The 22,712-nt window shown below is 38.7% G+C and overlaps 2 protein-coding genes across 2 annotated transcripts in view; both read left to right on the top strand.

Moving 5' to 3' along the window:
* Nucleotides 1-22,712, top strand: part of LOC111189666 (NLR family CARD domain-containing protein 3-like) — a 273,888-nt gene that overhangs the window by 24,504 nt on the left and 226,672 nt on the right. The window lies entirely within an intron of this gene.
* Nucleotides 2,119-4,127, top strand: LOC125789904 (NLR family CARD domain-containing protein 3-like). The gene has a single exon (XM_049473000.1). The coding sequence runs from the start codon at nucleotides 2,280-2,282 to the stop codon at nucleotides 4,125-4,127; it is 1,848 nt and encodes a 615-aa protein (XP_049328957.1). The 5' UTR covers nucleotides 2,119-2,279.

Here is a 22,712-nt window from a genome sequence, read left to right as displayed (position 1 = left end):
AGCCGGGCTACGTCAGTGCGTGATGACGCAATCATACAGGCACGTAGCCAGATAGGCTAGGCTAGGCTGGGCTAGACTAGACCTGGGTCGCCTCCTCTCCGCTCCGCACCTAAAATCTCCCGCGATGAAACGAAACCGACCCTAACCGAGCGGATCTCGGCTCCTCTCCCCTCCGCACCTAAAACCCGCCCGCGATGAAGCGAAACCGACCCTAACCGAACGGATCTCCGCACCAAACACCCACCCACCCGCGATGAAGCGAAACCGACCCTAACCCGCTCGGTTTAGCTCAGGACATTTTAGATGAAGAATGAGCGGATAGTTGAGGGAGGCAGGTCTAATTCAGTGGTTCAGCGTTCAAAGGTCTGATAAACTTCAGACTTCAGCTTGCTCCAAATTGTTCTGGAGAGTGAAGCCGACCAGCAACAGTAATACATCCATTCCTCCACCTCAAGCAGATAGACTACACACAATATCTTCCTTATTCTGGTTAAAACACTTTTGTAGTGTTGTATCTAATCTAGTTATTTATAGTTGATATAGGTTTCTTTATTTGACAGGGATATCATGTTCCCTTTATATATATATATATATATATATATATATATATATATATATATATATATATATATATATATTTATATATATATATATATATATATATATGAAGGCTTTTTGTATTGCCTATTCTGGTTGAAGCACTTTTGTTTTGATCTGTTAAATATGTTTACAAAAGATTAAGAAGCTCTGCCTCTGTTGTAATGTAAAGTTATTTATATTGGTAATTTGTATATAGGTTATAGGTTTGTGTTTGACAGGGATGTCATGTTTTTATTTTGCTACATGCAAATAAAAGTCAGCATTGATTTATTCTGATCATTTTTTATTTATAAAGTATTATACAGTTTTTTGTGAGAGGAGGCTTTAGAGACTTAAATTTAAAATTTCAGACATTAGTGTACAGATTTCCATTGCAGGGAGTCCTAGCAGTTTTTCTGAGGCCTTCAAAGTATTTATATCGATATCGAAATTATATCATATTGACCGAAATTAAGGAATATATCGTGATGTAAATTTTGGCCATATCGTCCAGCACTAGTTGGCAATAACCGCCAGAAGTTCCAGCAAGCCCCAAAGTACCTAGGTGTTCGCCTGGAACACTTTCCAATAAGCAGCACCTCAATGAAGTTAAGGCCAAGGTAACTACAATGGTCTCGCTCTACTGCTGGTTAGCCAGTTCAATTTAGGGAGCTTTCCCTCAGACCCTACACATCTTCACTCAAAAGCCCTTGTCCTTTCTGTAGCCAAATAATGTGCCCCTTCATGGAGCAGAACCCCACACGTGACCAAGGTAGACACTGCCATCTATAACACCCTGCGCCCTGTGTAACTGGCTGCATGAAAACCACCTCCGTGTCCTACCTCTCAGTCCTTTCTGGAATCGCCCCAGCTAATTTCTGGCGGGAAGCAGCTACCCTCACTCTGGTGTGAAAAGCCCAGAAGTGTAACAGGCACACCCTGCACAGAGTCACTACGGCCCCACCAGGACTCAAGTCTCATCGTCTATACAACAAGGCAGCACAAGAGATGCTACAGACTATCCCTGAGGACCTCTCCAGGGATGCTTGGCTAGCAGCATCCTGGAAGCAGACATGGGAGACAGCTTGGTTTTCCCACATCCAACAATTCATCAGGGACCCAGGTGGTGGTGTAAAAGGAGAAGACCTGCCACACCACCTATGGACCTTGCGAGTGTGGCGAACCTCAACAGACTGTCGAACATATAATTATGGGCTGCTCCCTATTTAGCCCACCCTCAGTTTCAGGCCCATTTTACTTGGACCCATAGAGAAGGGTGTGGCTGCATGACACTGAGTTGGCCATCTGATTGTGTACGAAAGAAAAAGAAGTGCTGCCCCTAAGAAGTAAAAAAGCATAGAATTAGTTACTCTTAGTAAAGCTGGTTTCAGTGCTACAGTCCAGACTAAAAAACAAATGAATGCTGTTGTTGTGGAGATATGAGCAGAGCTGCTTAATCACTACTGTTTCTAGAATTCTGACTTTGAATTTTAATTGATCTATAATCAAATCATTTTTTTACTGTCATTAAGTTTATCCACAAAAAAGGTAAAAAAGACATCTAGGGGTTTCTCTGTTTGTTTTTGAATAAGAGCTGGGATATTCTGAAATTTGGTTTTAATTAGTTTTTTTCTGTAGTCTGAAACACTATGAGACCACTTCAAACTTCCTAACACCATATTTCTACATGGGGGTTTAATATGGTACATGATATATTAATAGTAATGCCAAATGTTAATATTTTCTGTATTTTTTTTCTCTGTTTATTAGAACTGGCTCCATCCTGCCACCGAAAGCTCAAATCAACACTGAAGGGAAAATTTCAGAAAATTAATGAAGGAATCTCAAATGCTGGAACCTCAACCCTTCTGAATGAGATCTACACAGATCTGTACATCACAGAGGGAGGGAGTGGAGAGGTCAATAATGAACATGAGGTCAGACAGATTGAAGCAGCATCCAGGAGACCAGCAACACAGGAGACACCCATCAAATGTAACGACCTCTTTAAAGACCAGTCCATCAGAACTGTGCTGACTAAAGGAGTTGCTGGAATTGGAAAAACAGTCTCTGTGCAGAAGTTCATTCTGGACTGGACTGAAGGAAAAGCCAATCAGGATGTTCTCTTCATATTTCCACTTCCTTTTAGAGAACTGAATCTGATAAAAACTGAAAAACTCAGTCTGGTGGATCTTCTTCATCAGTTTTTCAAAGACACAGAGGACTTAAAAAAGAGAGATTATCATCGTTACAAAGTCATGTTCATCTTTGATGGTCTGGATGAATGTCGACTTCCTCTAGATTTCCAGAACAATAAGAGAGTATCTGATGTAACACAGTCAGCCTCAGTGGATGTGCTGTTGACAAACCTCATCCAGGGGAACCTGCTTCCCTCTGCTCTCCTATGGATAACCACTCGACCAGCAGCGGCCAATCAGATCCCTCCTGACTGTATTGATCAGGTAACAGAGGTACGAGGGTTCAGTGACCCTCAGAAAGAGGAATACTTCAGGAAAAGGATCAGAGATCAGAGCCTTGCTGAAAGAATCATTACACACATGAAGTCCTCCAGAAGCCTCTACATCATGTGCCACATCCCAGTCTTCTGCTGGATCTCAGCGACTGTTTTAGAGAGGATGTTGGGTGAAGCAGAGGGAGGAGAGATCCCCAAGACTCTGACTCAAATGTTCACACACTTCCTTATCTTTCAGATCAAACACCGCAGCCAGAAGTACCAAAGAAAAAGTGATGTTGATCTTGACCAGACTAGAGAGATTATTCTGGCTCTGGGAAAACTGGCTTTCCAACAGCTGGAGAAAGGAAACCTGATCTTCTATGAGGAAGATCTGAGAGAGTGCAGCATTGATGTCAGAGAAGTGTCCGTGTACTCAGGAGTGTGCACCCAGATCTTCAGACAGGAGTCTGGACTTCACCTGGGGAAGGTTTTCAGCTTTGTGCATCTGAGTGTTCAGGAGTTTCTGGCTGCTTTATATGAGTTTCTGTCCTTCATCTCCAACAACAGAAATGTGCTGCAACAGAAACACAGTGGATTTGGTTTCTCCAAAAAAGGAACAAGGTCTGATTTCCTGAAGAGAGCCGTGAACAAGGCCTTACAGAGTGAGAACGGACACCTAGACCTTTTCCTCCGATTCCTTCTGGGTCTCTCACTGGAGTCCAATCAGACTCTCTTACGAGGTCTTCTGATACAGACAGAGAACATCTCTCACAGTAAAGAGAAAGTAGTGGAGTACATCAAGCAGAAGATCAGGGAGAATCCCTCTCCCGAGAAAACTATCAGTCTGTTCCACTGTCTGAATGAACTGAATGATCATTCTCTAATGCAGGAAGTCCAGAAATACCTGAACAGAGGAGGTTCCAGTGATCTCAGTGGAGTTAAGCTCTCTCCTGATCAGTGGTCAGCTGTGGCGTTTGTGATGCTGAATTCAGAAGAGGAGCTGGATGAGTTTGACCTGAGGAAATTCCAGACTTCAGAAGAATGTCTTCTAAGGCTGCTCCCAGTAGTGAAAGCATCCAAAAAAATTGTGTAAGTATTTTATTGTTTATTGTTTGCTGTTTTATATTTTGTAGCATGAGTAAGTCTGTCCTTGTTTATTGATTATTTGTTGAAAAACTAATCAGGGGTGTGTTTTCCGAAAGCGATCAAGCTTAGCAAATAGCAAATTAACTACTCCAGGACTGTAACGCATACCAGGAGCTGGGGAGACAAACGCTGATTAGAAAATACAGGTTTATTTACAGGGTTAGACAAATAGAGGTGGTCAGGGACAGGCAATATCAGAATATCAGTAGGGCAGCAATAATAAATAGCATACCTAAAGCTTGGTCAGTGAACAAGCGAGGGTTCGTACACAGAGAATCAAACAACAGGGAGTAGGCAAAAGAGTAGTCGAGAGAGAAGTAGAATTCAATAACCAGAAATCAGTCAAATCTAGAGGACTAGGCAAAAGAGTAAACGGTAAGCAGAACAAGGGTCAAGAAACAGAAAATCAGAGAGTAGAAAGAACACTTTGTACAGAGCTAGAAAACTAGATAATACACAGCAACTCAAGAGCTGAACTAAGGGATTATTTATACTAGGCAGACCAGGTGGAACTGATTAGCAATCAGCCAGTAGCTTGGTGATGCAGAGCACTTGAGAGACGTGTGACTCTCAGAGTCTCTGTAGTTCTGAGACTGAGGCTGCTGGGAAACTGAGTCTTTTGGCTAAGAGGCTTCAGGAACAGTCAGATTGACAGCATTAGGCATGACAAGGACATGAGAAAAGAACAAGCCAGTTCTACAAGTATTTCCCAAACCAAATCGTACGTTTAAGTATTATACCAATTTAATGCAATTATACTCTTTTGGTGCATTTAAAGTATGATTAAAACCAATTGTTCATATTTAGGGTGTGTGAGCATTATGTTGCCACAACATTGCAGAATAAAGATTAGCATAGTTGAGTCTAATTTTTCACAAAAATAAGCTCTTCGTTTTTCCAATAAATACACATAATCTCTGGGACTGAAAGAATGTGAAATTCAGTACTTACATTTTTACATCCAATTTTTCATAAATATTTTGATCATGATATCAAAGCACGAACATGTTCACAGTAAAAAACAAAAAGAAAAACAGATGGGTGTATTGACAGGAATGTGTATAGTATGTAAATTAAGTATATTTGAACATGTAAATACAGTGCATCAAGTAAGTACACCCCTCAGATTTCTGCAGATATTTTGTTTTATAGGAAAAACTGACCAAATGACACATTGAAAAGTAAACTGTGTGCAGCTTATAAAACAGTGTAAATGTATTCTTCCTTCAATAACTCAATATACAGCCATTAATGTAAGAGACTACAAGCCTAAATGTTCAAATTGAGCATTGCTTGTCAATTTCCCTCCAAAATATCATGTGACTCAATAGTGTTACTAGGTCTTAGGTGTGCATAGGGAGAAGGTGTGTTCAGTTTGTAGTACAGCTCTCACACTCATACTGGTCACTGAAAGTTCCAACATGGCAGCTCATGGCAAAGAACTCTCTGAGGATCTTAAAAGACAAATTGTTGCATTACATGAAGATGGCCAAAGCGACAAGAAGATTGCCAACATCCAAGATGATACAGCATTTTAAAAGAGCAGACCTTGTGTTGGTCTTCCAAATAAGCTGAGTGCACGTGCTCAGCCTCACGTCCAAATGCTCTCTTTGAAAGTAAGACGCAGGAGTGCTGTCAGCATTGCTGCAGAGATTGAATAGATGGGGGGGGCAGCCTGTCAGTGCTCAGCCCATACACCGCACACTACATAAAATTGGTCTGCATGGCTGTCACCCCAGAAGGAGGCATCTTCAGAAGTCTGTACACAAGAAAGCCCACAAAAAGTTTTCTCAAGCATGTATCAGGTGAGGAGTACAAAGAAGTGTCTACAGTCAAGCATGGTGGTGGGAATGCCATGGTCTGGGGCTGCATGAGTGCAGCAGGTGTTGGGGAGTTACATTTCATTGAGAGACACATGAACTCCAGTATGTACTGTGAAATACTGAAGCAGAGCATCTCCTCCCTCCAGAAACTGGGTCTCAGGTCAGTGTCCCAGCATGATAATGACCCCAAACACACCTCTAAGACGACCACTGCTTTATTGAAGAGGCTCAGGGTAAAGGTGATGGACTGATCAAGCATGTCTCCAGACCTTAATAGAACATATTTGGGGCATCCTTGGGGCAAGCGGAAGGCGGAGGAGTGCAAAGTCTGGAATATCTGCCAGCTCTGTGATGTCGTCATGGAGAAGTGGAAAAGCATTCCAGTGGCAACCTGTGAAGCTCTGATAAACTCCATTCCCAAGTGAGTTAAAGCAGTTCGGGAACATAACGGTGGCCACACAAAATATTGACACTTCAGGAACTTACACTAAGGGATGTGCTCACTTTTGTTGATGGTGGTTTGCATTTTAAAGGAAGAATAAATGTACACTGTTATATAAGCTGCACACAGACTTAATTTTTACTACTTTCAAAGTCAAAGTGTAATTTTGTCAGTGTTGTCCTATGAAGTATTATACTTAAATATCTACAGAAATGAGAGGTGTGTACTCATTTACTAATTCTGTTCTCTCAGGATGTTTCTCTTTCTTTCTGCAGGCTGTATGACTGCAGTATTACAGAGAAAGGCTGTGCTGCTCTGTTTTCAGCTCTGAAATCAAACCCCTCCCACATGAAAGAGCTGAATCTGACCTACAGTAAACCAGGAGATTCAGGAGTGAAGCTGCTCTCTGAAATCCTGATGGATCCACTCTGTAAACTGGAGAAACTACAGTGAGTGTTGTTACTTTTGATTTTCTAAATTCTTTGCATTTCACCATTGCTTGTGTTTAGTTATAATATGAGGAGTTTTCTTCTCTCTACAGGCTGGAATTCTGCAATATTACAGAGAAACACTGTGCTGATCTGGTTTCAGCTCTGAAATTAAACCAATCAGAGCTACGAGAGCTGAATTTGAGCTACAATAAACCAGGAGTGAAATTTATCTCTGGTTTACTGGAAGATCCACGCTGTAAACTGGAGAAACTACAGTAAGTACTACCGTGCAACCTAACATGAAGTAATATTCATTAAAATCTGCTCTTGATTATCATATCTCATTCCTATAAACATGCATTATACACGTTTATCTACTGAACAGATATATTATGGTCACTGTACTGGGACACATAGCAGTACACCTGTACATTGGTAGCAGTGACCACAGTCATAAACAGACTTCAAACAGACTTTAAAATCAATTGATTAGATTTTATAATGTTTTAATATAGTCATAGGTTGTTTTTCAGAATTTGACACCTCGATGAATTTCCAACCAATTCAGAGCATGAATTGGCCAGGCTACAGCCTCAATTAAGATGGGGTAGTTTTAATAAAGTGTTACAGAAGAGGAAGAGTACAAGCGCAGTCCTTGTGTAACGATATACGTGAAAAGGGGCGAAAGTGTCTGGTATGAATGGAGGAATTCACAGTTCAAGTATTTGTAGGTGTAAATTTTCATACATCAGACTATTGTATCAGTAATTATCATATAATTACATATAACCATATATATATATATATATATATATATATATATATATATATATATATATATATTTTTTTTTTTTTTTTTTTTTAAATATAAAATAATCTTTAAGTTTTCAGATCTTCAGTAGCAGGGAACAGGGACGACACAGCACTAGGCCTGGACAATAATTCGATAACGGTATTTATCGCGATAAGAAATGTTTCAATAACGGTGATATCATTTTTGTGTCATATTGATATGTATTATTTACAGAAACACGGCTCGGCCGCGCTCCGGTCAGCCCCTAAAATCTCTCGCGCTGAAACTCAGCCGCGCTCCGGTCAGCCCCTAAAATCTCTCGCGCTGAAGCTCGGCCGTGCTCCGGTCGGCCCCTAAAATCTCTCGCGCTGAAACTCGGCCGCGCTCCGGTTAGAATCTAAAAATCTCTTGGGCTGAAACTCGTCCGCACTCCGGTCAGCATCTAAAATCTCTCGCGCTGAAACTCGACCGCGCTCCGGTCAGCATCTAAAATCTCTCGCGCTGAAACTCAGCCGCGCTCCGGTCAGCCCCTAAAATCTCTCGCGCTGAAACTCAGCCGCGCTCCGGTCAGCCCCTAAAATCTCTCGTGCTGAAACTCGTCCGCACTCCGGTCAGCATCTAAAATCTCTCGCGCTGAAACTCGACCGCGCTCTGGTCAGCATCTAAAATCTCTCGCGCTGAAACTCGGCCGTGCTCCGGTCGGCCCCTAAAATCTCTCGCGCTGAAACTCGGCCGCGCTCCGGTTAGAATCTAAAAATCTCTTGGGCTGAAACTCGTCCGCACTCCGGTCAGCATCTAAAATCTCTCGCGCTGAAACTCGACCGCGCTCTGGTCAGCATCTAAAATCTCTCGTGCTGAAACTCGGCCGCGCTCTGGTCAGCATCTAAAATCTCCTTTTAAAATCTCCTAAATTTCCTTATTCTGGCTGAAACACTTTTGTAGTTTATGTTGTATCTAAGTTTATAGTTATTTATTATATATGTTTATAGTTATAAAAGCCTATAGGTTTGCTTATTTGGCTGCATATCATGTTCCTTTTATGTATATAAAGGCTTTTTTTCCTTATCCTGGTTGAAGCACTTTTGTTTTGATCTATTAAATTTGTTTACAGAAGAATAAGAAGCTTTGCCTCTGTTGTAAATGTAAAGTTTTTTTATATTGGTAATATGTACAGTACAGGCCAAAAGTTTGGACATACCTTCTTATTCAATGCGTTTTCTTTATTTTCATGACTTTCATTTCATGACGCATTGAATAAGAAGGTGTGTCCAAACCTTTGGCCTGTACTGTATATAGGTTATAGGCTTGTGTTTGACAGAGATGTCATGTTTTTATTTTGCTATAAGCAATTAAAAGTGATCATTGGTTTATTTTGACCATTTCTTATTTCTAAAGTATTATATAGTTTTTGTGAAAGGAGGCTTTAAAGACTTAAATTAAAATTTCAGACAGTAGTGCATAGATTTTCATTGCAGGGATTCTTAGCAGTTTTTCTGAGGCCTTCAAAATATTTATGTCGATATCGAAATTATATCGTATCGACCGAAATTATGGAATATATTGTGATATAAATTTTGGCCATATCGTCCAGCACACCACAGCACTAAGCCTTACTGTACACTAGGGTTGCAGCAGTAACAGCGGTAACCAGTTTTATGATATACCATGGTATTAAAATGCATGATTATCATGTGGGCATTTGCTTATTACCAGTAAAAGGTAAGCGAGTTGAGAATCTCTCCTATGCATGCGCAATTCGGCTCTGAGTGGGACCACTGTGGATACCCTCAAAACAGACGTGAGGATGGGAATGCCATTGTGTGGAACAATGTGGCAGCTAAAGGAGGAAATACCTCAAACTTGTGCTCTCGTCTCAGAAAACACCTTCGGTCTCTGCAGATCAAAATAGATCATCCTAGCCAGAAATGTGTGGAATCTCAACTGAACCTGTCTGTTTATTCCTTAATCCACGTGGTAAGTGTGATGGGTAGTGCTGCTCCACGGACTGCCAGCAGGGGGACTGGTAGACATAGGGGAGGAACTGGTACAGTGGGATCCCAAAACTCCAACTCCCAGAATCCCTGGCGATGATCAGCGTCAACCAGCTGCACCTGTGCACTACCCTCTATAAACCTCAGTCAAAACAGACCTCATTGTTGCACCTTTACAGTGACCGGTAACAGAGGGTTTAAGAAAAGAAAAGAAAAGGTGATCTCAAAAGGAGGAGAGATTTGAAAAAAAAGCCACACAAAAAAGAAAATAAAAAATATGTCTCAAAAGAGAGCAAAGGAAAGGACTGAGCGGTGCTCAGCCAGTTTTGAGTTTGGTTGTGTTTTAGTTTGGTTTATTTGAAGTGGAAAGCTGTCTTTTGTTGGTAAATGCCTTTTTGTGGCATTTCCTTTGTTCTGTTTGCCGTCTTTTTCCACACCTCTTGTGGGGTATTTTTCCCACCCATTTTCCAGTTTCCTTGGTGAAAAGTTGCTTAGGCACAACACCTATAAAATTATTATTTCAAAACCATTACTAGAACTGAATAATAAATAATAGAACTATATCCTTAGAAGTATATATATATATATATATATATATATATATATATATATATATATATATATATATATATAATTTGTCTTGAACATCCCCTTCCCTTGCAACCCTACTGTACACTTACTATTACAGGAGCAGCAATTTTTGGTTAATTTCTTGTAAACAGAATGCAGAATGGGGAGGGGACAAAATATAGTAATAAATGACATCAGTGTGCTTCTCTAACTATCCCTGAGTGCTCATGTTGGTCTGGTAGGTTTTCCTGGGTGTGTTTTCTAGTCATGACCAGCTTCCGATGGAGATTTCAGAACAGCACACTCAGTCACACATTGTTAAACTAAAGAAACACAGAATTACAACTAAAGACCAAGTTGACCAAGCTACAAAAAGAGCTCAACGGAGTCCTCACTAATAATTCTACTCTTTATTCTGTGTAATTACACATTCTCACCAGAGAGGTCTCTTAACCCCCACAACGAACACTTTAAGTATTCTGTTGGAAAGATATAACATGAACAAGCAATGCCTTTTATACCAGTCGAGGAAATATGTTAATGTTTTGTGGTGAACAGAATCAAAAGCTGCACTTTAACTCAATAAGAAGGATGTTTAGGTGTAAAGTATTAGCAGAATGCAGAAGCTCATTGAAGACTCTGAATAAAGCGGTCTCAGCTTTGTAGTGTGTGTGAAATCCATCTTACAAAGTATGCTAATCCTACCACCTAATAAGAAAGCTAACAGAACCACAAATACATTTATCAGATGAGAGTGAAATTAACCTTTTATACTGCTACAGTTTTAAATACGGTTCAATTATCTGACTAACCTCAGTGTCTAAACGTGCTCTGTGTAACACAGTATAAGTTAAATGTGTGTTAAGCTGTCAATGAGATTTGTCCTTCTCTCTACAGGCTGGAATTCTGCAGTATTACAGGAGAAGAATGTGCTGCTCTGGTTTCAGCTCTGAAATCAATTTACTAACACAGGAGCAGGCTGACACCTGAGCATACTGAAATGCTCGTCTTTGTAAAAAAAGAATCTCCCTATCATGCTCGGACTGCAGGCAGGGCAAACAGTTGGAATTGAAGGGAGTGTGTAGATGGGATGGAGCAGCAAAGTGTGGAGGAGATTGGGGAGTAGAAGGCATTTTGCTTTTAAATAGTTTTCATTATTTGCACTGATTTTTTAAGCTTTGGTTTACACTTGTTCAAGAGCACTGATGAGTACAGCAGTCAAGAGTACTGATGCTGTTAATAGACTATTTTCTACTCAGTTTGTGTGTTTTGCTTTTTTAATATAATTTACAATATTATTTGCACTTATGGCTTTTAAAGCCTTGGTTTACTGTCGCCATTTCTGTTTGTTATTTATTATTTCATCTATTTTGAGTTTATTAATTGCTAAATAAACAGGTCAGTTTCTCCTTACCAACCATTGTGTATTATTCAAACACACCTAATTCAGCTGGCTACTTGTTATCAAGAGTAAAACGCTTTTCAACATGAGTTTGACAACAAAGTAAGTTGGCTAAATAACTTTAAACTTTAATACATGCTCGGATAGGCCGGTATCGGTATCGGATCGGAAGTTCAAAAAGCTGAATCGGGACATCCCTAGTCCAGATACCAGGTGGAGAAGTGGAGACAAAGTGAAAAATATAGTTTGGGAGGGAAAGGGGAACTGCTGTGTTTTTGTTGGTGTGAATGACTGGAATCTGAGGTTTATTACCTGCCTGGTCTTTTCTATATTTGACAAGACTGTCTTTCCACTCAGAATGAAACACTTTCAGTTTAGTTGATCGATATTATTATAAATTTTGTACTAACTGCTTTAAGGTACGAGTTTGATCATTGTACCACATTGCGAGCTTTTTCTGTCTCTCTTTTTTGTGTTTAAGGGGAGCTACACCATCTAAAATAATATTTTTTTAAACAACTGATTAGTTTTTCTAGTTCCAATGAGTCTGCTGGACAGTGTACTAGAGTTGAAAATCAGGTTTAACAGTAAGTGACTAAGAGACTATGTGCTATGCTGCATGAAAGTAAGACAGCACCTATCTATCTATCTATCTGTATAAAGAAATCAGTATTTGCAAATTTGTGTGTGTGTGTGTGTGTTAGGGAGGATTTATCCGTTTTTGATTTTTTTATACATAAGCAAATTTTTTATTTGTAATCAAGCAAGAAAAGAGGTCACTTCAACACCTACAGTTGCACTTATTTTAATTCACTGACGAGTAATAATAAGAAAAAGAATAATAATAATAATAATAATAATAATAATAATAATACATAATAAAGAACATAATAATTATCTCAAAAATATACTAATACACCTCCTTCCTAAGGGGTGTGTGTTTGTGTTTATATGTCAGTGTTTCTAATGGATTATCATTTCTCTCTCAGGCTGTATGGGTGTAATCTATCAGATAAAAGCTGTGGAGATCTGGCCTCAGCTCTCAGCTCAAACTCCTCAACTCTGAGAGAACTGAACCTGAGTGGTAATAAACTGCAGGATTCAGGAGTGAAGCTGCTCTCTGCTGGACTGAAGAATCCACACTGTAAACTGGAGAAACTGTGGTAAGATCATCAAAATACAACAAACAGAGCATCTCACCTTCACACACACATACACACACATGATCTCTTGAAAAATATAATTTTGGAGGGAATGGGATACTGCTGTGTTTTTGTTGTGAAAACATTGTTTTACCATATACTTTCTAATTTTTTCAGCTTAGCAAATACAACATTCTTTTAGAAAAACGACAAAAAATTACTTTTTATTCCCACTTTTATGGGTGTTGACACTTAATTAGCGGGTGTTTAAATACTCCTAAAAAGGCGAGCTCTGACTATGAGTTCTTTTGCTTCCTGCTTCTGTGCCGTTCAGACGCTTCTCTGCTTAGCTCTGCTATCTCTGCTATCTTTCATACTTTTCTTTATTTTCAGACATTTTCGAGCTACAGTGTCTGAGCTCATTATTTAGATTAGCACTAGCACTACCATATTTTGTTTCTTATTTTATTTTTTTCTAGTTTCTTTTGGACATTTTATAGTAGAGCCATAGGCACAGGAATCAGAAAAGTTTCTGTAGAGTGCTAAAGAAGAAATCTACAAGATGCCTCCTTGTGTGGGTTCAGAGCACAAGTGCTGCCAGAACTGCTACAATCTTCTACAAAGAATGACTGTTTCGGTCCTTGTTATCAGAGTTTAAGGACTGGCATTTCTGCACTGTTCGAGGACCATCGGAGAGTGGGAGTGCTGCCAGCGGACAACAGGTTTTTAACGGAGCAGCGAGCAGTGGAGACGAACAGAACTGGACCAGCAGATCATGTGGACATCCGTAATGTGAGTACAGCTGAAAGATATGGGAAAAACCAGCAATGGGTTCGCATTGGAGCTAAACCCAAACGGCATGCCACATACAGCTCTGTAGTATCCTCCACTCCTGCTAACATAGCACATCTGGCTAATGCTAATGCTAAAGCTATTGCTCGGAGATCACAGAGCACAGAGCCAGAGGAAATCAGTTCCAGTCACTTAGTTTGCAAAACAGATTTGAGTCACTGCAAGACCTTAATGACTTTTTAAATACCAGCCAGTATAATTCAGAAAGAACTAGAAGATTCAGCCATTCAAAACACCCCAGGAGAGCCACAGGGCTCAGCAGACACCCTTGTTTTGGGGGATGACTCTGTTCATGGCATGAAAAATAATCAGAAACTCATCGTTCGATGTGAGCCAAACATCACAGTTTCTGAACTGAATAAGAAGCTTCCAGCACTACTGGATGAAAACAGAACAGTGAAACGGATTATTGCACAGGTTGGAAAGAACGATACAAAGAAAGAGGAGTCTGAGGTGTTAAAAGAGACTTTAATTATCTTTTTACCACACTGCGCAAGTTCAACATCCAGACATTCATCAGTGGTCCTCTACCTGCAAGGGGCTGCAATATGTTCTCTTGGCTGTTGGCTTTAAAACATTTGGCTTCAGAAAACCTGCAGGTCAAACGGACTGAACTTCATTGACAATTTCAATCTGTTTTTTGGGAAGAGAGTTTTTCAGGCGAGATGGACTGCACACCAACAAGAGGGGAGTCAAATTCCTGTCACAGAACATCGTTTTTTCTCTGTGCAACTTCTCTGTTCCCACTGGTGAAGACACGTCAGCTTTAACACCCAAGGACACTGTCTGCACTACAGAGACACAACATCCTCCCCCCACAGAGACTGCGGAGTTATCGGATGGGAGCCATGTTCTTCTGTATCAGCTGCCAGAAACACCGCAACTGCATGAACACTCCACACCATCCTCCATCTCCACCTCATCATCATCCTCCATCTCCACCTCATCATCACCCCACCTTAACTTCCCAGCAACCATGGAGAAGCTGGTATCTGCAGGGACAAGGCTGACACTTTCTCTGTCAGCGAGTCCTCAGGTACAGTGAAAAATCAGCTCAACTTCTCCTCCACAGTCACCTACTGCCTCACGGACCCAGCAACCCCCATCCCCACCACCACTACACTCCCCAATCAAGGAGTTAGAAAAGGGGACCAAAATGAAGCCCAGTGAACATGAACATGAGAAGGCATTAAACAAACCCCCCCACAACCCAAAAAGAAGAGACAAGCTCCTAAACCACCAGACAGACAGCTCCGCTCTCGACTTCTTCACCAGCAGGAGCCCCTCCCACCTCCCTCCACCATAAGGGAAGAGGCCGCCACAAGTAATCCAGCAAACTGATATCTTTTGGGTCCGTGCTGCTACAATGGTGATGTCAGCAGTACATGTTTTCAAAACAAGTACAGACCCTGTGTGCCAGCTATCTCCCCCATTCCAGTTCTTATCAGAAGCAGAAAGAACAGGGAGTATAGGTCAGATAATGTGAATATATCCAACCTGCAGTATGTAAATTGTAACCCACAGTCTTTGGAACAAAACACACAGGGTATTAAATTAGCTCTGCTAAATATCAGATCTCTTACTAAAAAGTCTTATCTAATTAATGATTTCATTACAAATTATGGGCTTGATTTCCTGTTTTTAACAGAGACATGGTTAAATTCTTGTAATGCTGAAAGTGTATTAATTGAGTCGGCTCCACCAAACTTTAACTTTTTAAATGTCTCACGTACCGGCAAGAAAGGTGGAGGTGTAGCTATGCTGTTTAATGATACATTCCAATGCAAGCAGTTATCACTTGGAGATTCCACATCTTTTGAATATTTAGGTGCAGTTTTAAAAGGGGCACCAAGAATATTACTAGTAATTGTCTACAGGCCTCCAAGGTACAATGCTGATTTTATTGATGATTTTACAGATATGCTGTCTTTTATTTCTACTGAATTTGATCATTTTATTATTGCTGGTGATTTTAACATTCACATTGATAATCCCAAGGATAATTATGCCAGAGAACTCTATGGGCCCTATTTTAACGATCTATAGCACACTTGGTAATTGCGCTCTGCGCAGCTAGATTCAGGGACGTGTCCTGTGTCTTTGGTATTGTTGCGCAGCTCCAACGGCGCAAAAGGGTGTGTTTTAATTCCCTTAATTATTCATGGGTGTGTTTTGGGCGAAACATAAAATAAACCAATCAGTGTGTCAGTATCCATCCCCTTTAAGACACAGCTGCACGCTGACTTCTGTTCGTTCCTATTTTAACAGCGCATAGGAAATTGCGCCGTCATGCTGTGAAGATAAACCAGCAGCTTAGGGAAGAGTAAAGTTATCTTATTCTTTATTCTGTTTATTGTTTATATAAAAACTGGGTTTGCAACACTGAATATTAATCAAGCAATCGATTATTTACACCGGAGGGGGACCCTCATTTACAGTTTAAAAGGGATTAAAAATATTTTTAAAAAATAGAAATAAAAACTGACATTTACTATAGATGAATAAAATATGTACAAGGAAAAATAGGACATTTTAAAAACATCTTAAAAATTGACATAAAAAGTAAAGAATTTATATCTTATGAAGAAAATAATAATAGCAGTGAAAGTAAAGTAAAATGATAAGAATGATAAGAGATTATCAAATTTATTTCAATAAACTAAGAACATGGGAATCATGGGGAATATATATATATATATGTATATATATATATATATATATATATACATATATAATTTGATTAATAAAATAATTAAAATAATTAAAATGAATAAAAAATAAATAATATAAAATATAAACTCATTAAACACAATCACAGGCTTTCTGCGCAGAATAATAAAAGTTCCAGTTAGTTTCAGTTTCAAATCATGATAAGAGCTCACCAAAACCTCAACCTCTCCTTTATATTTGACAATATTTGATGAACTTACAGGTCCTTACTTGTTTTTATTTAACTGAACTGAGTTTTATATTGTTTGTAGCCTCACGCTGAATTCAGTGAAGCCAGAAAGATTAGGTACAAGAAAAGGCAGATAAATGACATGACAGCTGAACTTTTTGTGAGCAGAGTGTGCTCTGCACCATGCAAACCATCAGACTCTGTAGATACTCTGCTGGATAGTTTTAACTCAAAAACTGCTAGAGTTTTAGATGAGATTGCACCAGTTAGAGTTAAAACCATGCCATGCAAGCAGAAAGCTCCATGGAGAAATGATGCTGCAGTTCAGCTCCAAAAGAGAGAATGCAGAAAGGCTGAGCGCAGATGGCGAAAAACCAAGCTTCACATTCACAAAGAAATTTTTAAAGATAGACTGCGTGATTACAATAAAATAATGTGCACATCTAGACAATCCTACTTCTCCAGCATTATCAACAATAATATTAACAATAGCAAAGTTCTTTTCACTGTGGTTGACAGACTAACTAACTCACCTACATATATGACCTCTGAGCTAGTTTCAACTGAGAGATGTAATGAGTTTTCAAAAAAAAATTAATACTAAAATACACAATATCAGACAAGCCATCAGTACACCTATATCCACCGATGAGCCCATGTGCTCTCCAAAACCATGCAAAAGCATCATAGTCAAAATGTCCCAATTTAGCACTATTAATGAAGAAGTTTTAATTGATACAGTGAGTAACCTCAAATCATCCACTTGCAGTCTTCATACATTACCAACCAAGTTTTTAAAGAATGTTTTTTACTCAATTTCAGCGGACATTCTTCAAATAGTAAGTACCTCACTCATGTTGGGTGTTTTTCCAAATGCATTAAAAACAGCCGTTGTGAAGCCTCTCTTAAAAAAGAAAAATTTAGATACAAACTTATTAAACAATTACAGACCAATCTCTAAAAAAAATGTATTCAAGCAAGTTATGCACTTTCTGTCCATAAATAACTGTCTAGACCAATTTCAGTCAGGTTTCCGGCCCAATCATAGTACTGAGACTGAGACATAGTACAAGCTCGCAGTATGAGGGACAATGTTGTGTTTTTTTCGGGATCCCTGAAAACCTGGAAAAACTGGTCACGGAGTTCATAATCTCCAAACTAAAAAACCCACCCACCTGAAACACCAACACCATAACTTTTCACCGCGTGCACCGCATGGGAGGAATAAACTCACAATACAAATGCCCCAGACCCCAGACAATTTACGGCATTAATGACCAGCACCCCCAAGAAATACTCAACAGACGGAAAAAATTACTCACCATAAGAAAACAGCTCATACAAAATGTAAAAAGGGCAGTTCTCTCCATCGATAAACTCTATGTGGATGTTCAGCTGTACAGAGATAAGGAAATCACGCCCTGGCTGTACTGATGCCGGTTGGGTGCTCATTAATGGAGACGCACCACAGCTGTTTACCTGACTGTGCACCACTCTGATTACCAGCTCTCTTTTCTCCAACTAACAAAAATTAACTGCCGGTAACCTTAAAGGAATAAAAAGGGGAAAGAAAAGAGAAGGAGGAAAATAAGAAAAAAGTTATCTATCTATCAAGACAATGACATATACTTTAATAAGAATATACATGTAAATAAAATATACATGTAAATAGAATATACATATAAATAGAATATACATGTAAATATATATACAAATAATTTACATAAGAATACTGCCTCAATATGTATTTATAACTATCCATCACTACAGCGCACTCGTCTACACTGCACTTTTCTTTATGCATAAAACAGGAAAACAACACCGCACCACCCTGTTCATGCCTACACTAATCTTTCTCTCTATCTCTTACCTGAGATAAAATTACATCTGCCTAAACAGAAACATGAACATCACCACACTATCATCTACAAACTATCTGACACCCACCAACACTCCAACATGAAACAATTAAAATTTATCACATGGAACATACATGGAATCGGCTCCCAAGAGAAAAAAACTAAAATACTCCTCCATCTCAGCCGTTTAAAAGCAGATATATACCTTCTACAAGAAACTCACCTAACAGAATCAGATCAACATAAACTGAAATCAGTAGAACACAATCATATATTTACAGCTAATTATAACTCTAGACAAAGAGGTGTAGCCATTTTAATACATAACAAAATCACATTCACACACAATACTACAATCACAGACCCAGATGAACGATTTATCATCATAAATATCACCATTAACAACCACACTTTTACCATTGCTAACATCTACAGACCAAATATTGACAATCCCTCATTTTTTCATGACTTTTTTACACAACTTTTCTCACTATCTAACTCTTCAATTATAATTGGAGGCGATTTAAATACAGTTATAGATTCATCTTTTGACCGATCAGTTCATACTCAGAACACACGCAACTGGAATTCCACTGAAATAATAAAACAGTACATGCAGGATTTTGGTCTTGGTGATGGGTGGCGACAAAATCATCCAACAACCAAAGAATTCACATTTTACTCAGCAGTACATAAATCATATTCACACGTTGATTATTTACTAATTATTAATTCAATTTTCTCCAACATTGTACATATATAAATTCACCCTATCACAATAAGTGACCATGCACCTGTCTCAATGATATGGAATTCAAACCAACAACATAAACAGACCTTTAGATGGTGCTTTAACACATCACTACTTAATGATCAAGAATTCAACAGCTATATAAAAAGAGAGTGGGCATCGTTCCTAGAAATAAATGATTCTCCAGACACATCACCAACACATTTATGGGAGACTGGCAAAGCGGTTCTAAGAGGAAAAATAATATCATATGCCACATTTAAACAGAAGAAAGAAACAGAACATGAGGTAAAGTTAGAATAACAAATTTAAGAATATAAGTAGAATAAGTATATCTGAAGAAAAGCAAAAAGAACTTCGGCAACTAAGATATGATCTAAATTAATTAAAAAACAAAAAAACTAAATTCTTATTACAAAGATTGAGACATGAAAACATTGAATACTCAAATAAATCTAGGAAAATATTTAGCAAATCTCATTGAGTGTAATAAAAGAAAAAACAATTATTCCAACCATAAAAAATTCAGCAGGGAAAATAGTGCAGAGACCTGATGAAATTAACGACACCTTTAAAGATTTTTTTTTAAGTATATTCATCAGACAATGAAACCAACTTAGATGAAATCAGTAACTTCCTGGACCACATCAAACTGCCTAAATTAACCAAAAAGCAAAAACATACACTTGAAATACCATTATCTCCAGAAGAATTCTACAAAGCCCTAAAACACATTCCTAACAATAAAGCACCAGGACCTGACAGATTCCCTGCTGAGTTTTATAAACACTATTGGTCATCCCTATCTCAACTGTTTTACAGAATGATATCAGAAATTAAACAAAATGCAAAACTACCAACAAACATGAATACTGCGATCATCTCCCTTCACCTTAAACCAAACGAAGACCCTACCCTACCATCCGGCTACAGACCATTATCATTAATAAATACAGACACAAGAATAATCAGCAAGGCTCTAGATAACAGAACAGGAACAATAATCCATAATTTAATACATCCTGATCAAACTGGATTTCTCAAGGGTCGACATTTATCCACCAATATGTGCAGATTAGTGAACATAATAGATTACACCTCTCACCAGAACATACCAACAGCAGTTGTAAACCTGGATGCAGAGAAAGCCTTTGATAGAGTGAACTGGAAACTCTTATTCACCACACTGCACAAACTCGGGTTTGGAGAATCATTTATTAATTGGCAGTGTTGGGAAGTAACGGATTACATGTAACGGCGTTACGTAATCAGATTACAAATTATGAGTAACTGTAATCCGTTACAGTTACTGCTTCAGTAAGTGGTAATCAGATTACAGTTACTCTGCTAAAATAAAAGGGTTACATTGCGGTACTTTCCTATTTTTGCTCTTCCAATCCAACACCGACAAAACGCAAATAACATTTTGGTGTGAAATCGCTCTGATATGACAGGGAACTGTCTGCCCCTCCTCCCGTCTCGCTGCACACACACACACACAGAGGAGGGGCAGACAGCGGCTCCGCACACACAACCAGACGAAATTAACTGACATTTTGGTCAACGAATAAAAACGAGACGAAAATGTTTGGCAGGGACGAAATCCAATCAGAACTGATTTAGTTCTGTGAAAGGTAGGGACCAGTTAGGAAGAGATCCAATCACTGCTACTTTAGCGAAGGCGCCGCGCGCTCAGTTACAAACCCGGGAATTAACCTGTCGTTACGGAGCTCGACTGGAAGTTAACTCGACAGTGTTCAGCAGGAAGAGAGAGAGGCGAGAGTCGATATATTTCTTCTTTGACGTCGCGAAAAACAAGATAATGTGTAAACAGAGACTCCATCTCCGGTAAAAACACCACTAATCTTTCAGCTTCTGCAGACCAGAGTCACACAGATCTCCATGCAGAGATCAGCGTTTTAATGCTGATGTTATTTCATGAGCTGATGGGGTGTTTAACTCGGCAGTGCACTAAAACACAGAACTGATACAGAACTCACTCATTAAGATCAGATCATCTGTTTAGTCTCACAGTGGGAAAGATATAGCTAGTGTTAAAGCAGGAACAGGTCAGAAAGGAACTCAATAATATAACGAAAATAAAACAATAAAATAAGTCAATCTATGAACCCAAAAGTCTGTGTAAAGTTCCTTACAGCACTTTCTCATAAGTTTCTCACTTTAACTCATGAAGATGAGAGCATCTCTACAGGACAGTGTGTGAATGTTTGTTTTGATCTCATTTATAGAATGTAGCTCCAGTAGGTGTTCTGGGTTACTGCTGGAGATAAAACTAGATCATTTAAAAGCTGTTTTTGCATCTACAGCTCTGTTTAAACTTTAATTTAACTATTCAGATGTTTTATGACCTGATTTCTAGAGCAACATTTTAAATGTAACATATGTATAGTCACACACCTACAATAATAATAATAATATACATTAAATCATATATAAATATATTTCACTTTCAAACATTAACAATATTACTCAAGTGGTTATTAAACGTTTCATTTCGTATACGTGTATAGTTAATAATTCAAGGAAACTGATGAAAAATCATTTACATTTACACCCTTTACATTTTAGTCGACTAAATTTACTGTAATTTTAGTAGACTATATTCTTATGACATTAAGTCGACTAAAACTAAAAACATTTCAGATGACTAAATTGTGACTAAAACTAAATACTATTTTCGTCACAAGACTCAAAATTTGTTGTCAAAATTAACACTGCTGGCAAACCTGCAAATAGATAGCTTACAGTTGTTGTTACATTGTTTGGTTTTAAATTGTTTTATTATCAATTTATAGAAGTGTTTCATAAAATAGTTTGATGAAATGGTTTCATAAGTATTTTTATAGAGTGATTGAAAAGGCTGTTTTATTTGTTTATCTATTGTTAACTGGAAAGAAAAATAAAATAATAATATGCAATATGTGGTTGCTACATTCATTCAGGCTTAAAAAATGACAATATTTAAAGTAATCCAAAGTAATCAGATTACGTTACTCACTTGAAGTAATGTAACTGATTACGTTACAAATTACATTTTGAGTGATGTAATCAGTAATCTGTAAGGGATTACATTTTAAAAGTAACCTTCCCAACATTTTATACACTGCACCTAAGACCACAGTCAACACCAATGGAGTAATATCACAACCTTTCACACTACACCGGGGGACTAGACAAGGATGCTGTCAGCCCGCCGACTCCACCCTCTCCTGCCCAACAGCGCTTGGCTTCACCGTAGTTTTAATCACCGGCCCCACCCTGAGCACCTGAACTCTATTACCAGCTCTATAAAGGAGCTCCAGTTAAGAGACTCTCTGCGAAGTCTTAGCATTTCATTTGAACTCTAAGCTCTGAGCATTATATTCGTATTGTTTTTCTGGTAGTCTGACTCCTAGCCTTGTTTATTTACTTCGTCTCAGCCTTTTCCTCTGAATACCCTGTTTGCCTGTGATTCGACCCGTGCCTGTCTTTTGGATTGTTTATTTGAATAAACCCAGTCTGCATCTGCATTCAGTCTCTTTACCTGTTTATGGTGACAGATGCTCACTCTCTCATT

The sequence above is a fragment of the Astyanax mexicanus genome, unplaced genomic scaffold, assembly GCF_023375975.1.
Source record: "Astyanax mexicanus isolate ESR-SI-001 unplaced genomic scaffold, AstMex3_surface scaffold_32, whole genome shotgun sequence".
Classification (NCBI taxonomy): domain Eukaryota; kingdom Metazoa; phylum Chordata; class Actinopteri; order Characiformes; family Acestrorhamphidae; genus Astyanax; species Astyanax mexicanus.
This window is presented reverse-complemented; position numbering and strand designations above follow the sequence as displayed.

What these genes read in the sequence shown, in the direction of transcription:
- LOC125789904 (XM_049473000.1), top strand. Translation starts at nt 2,280, where the DNA reads ATGGTACATGATATATTAATAGTAATGCCAAATGTTAATATTTTCTGT.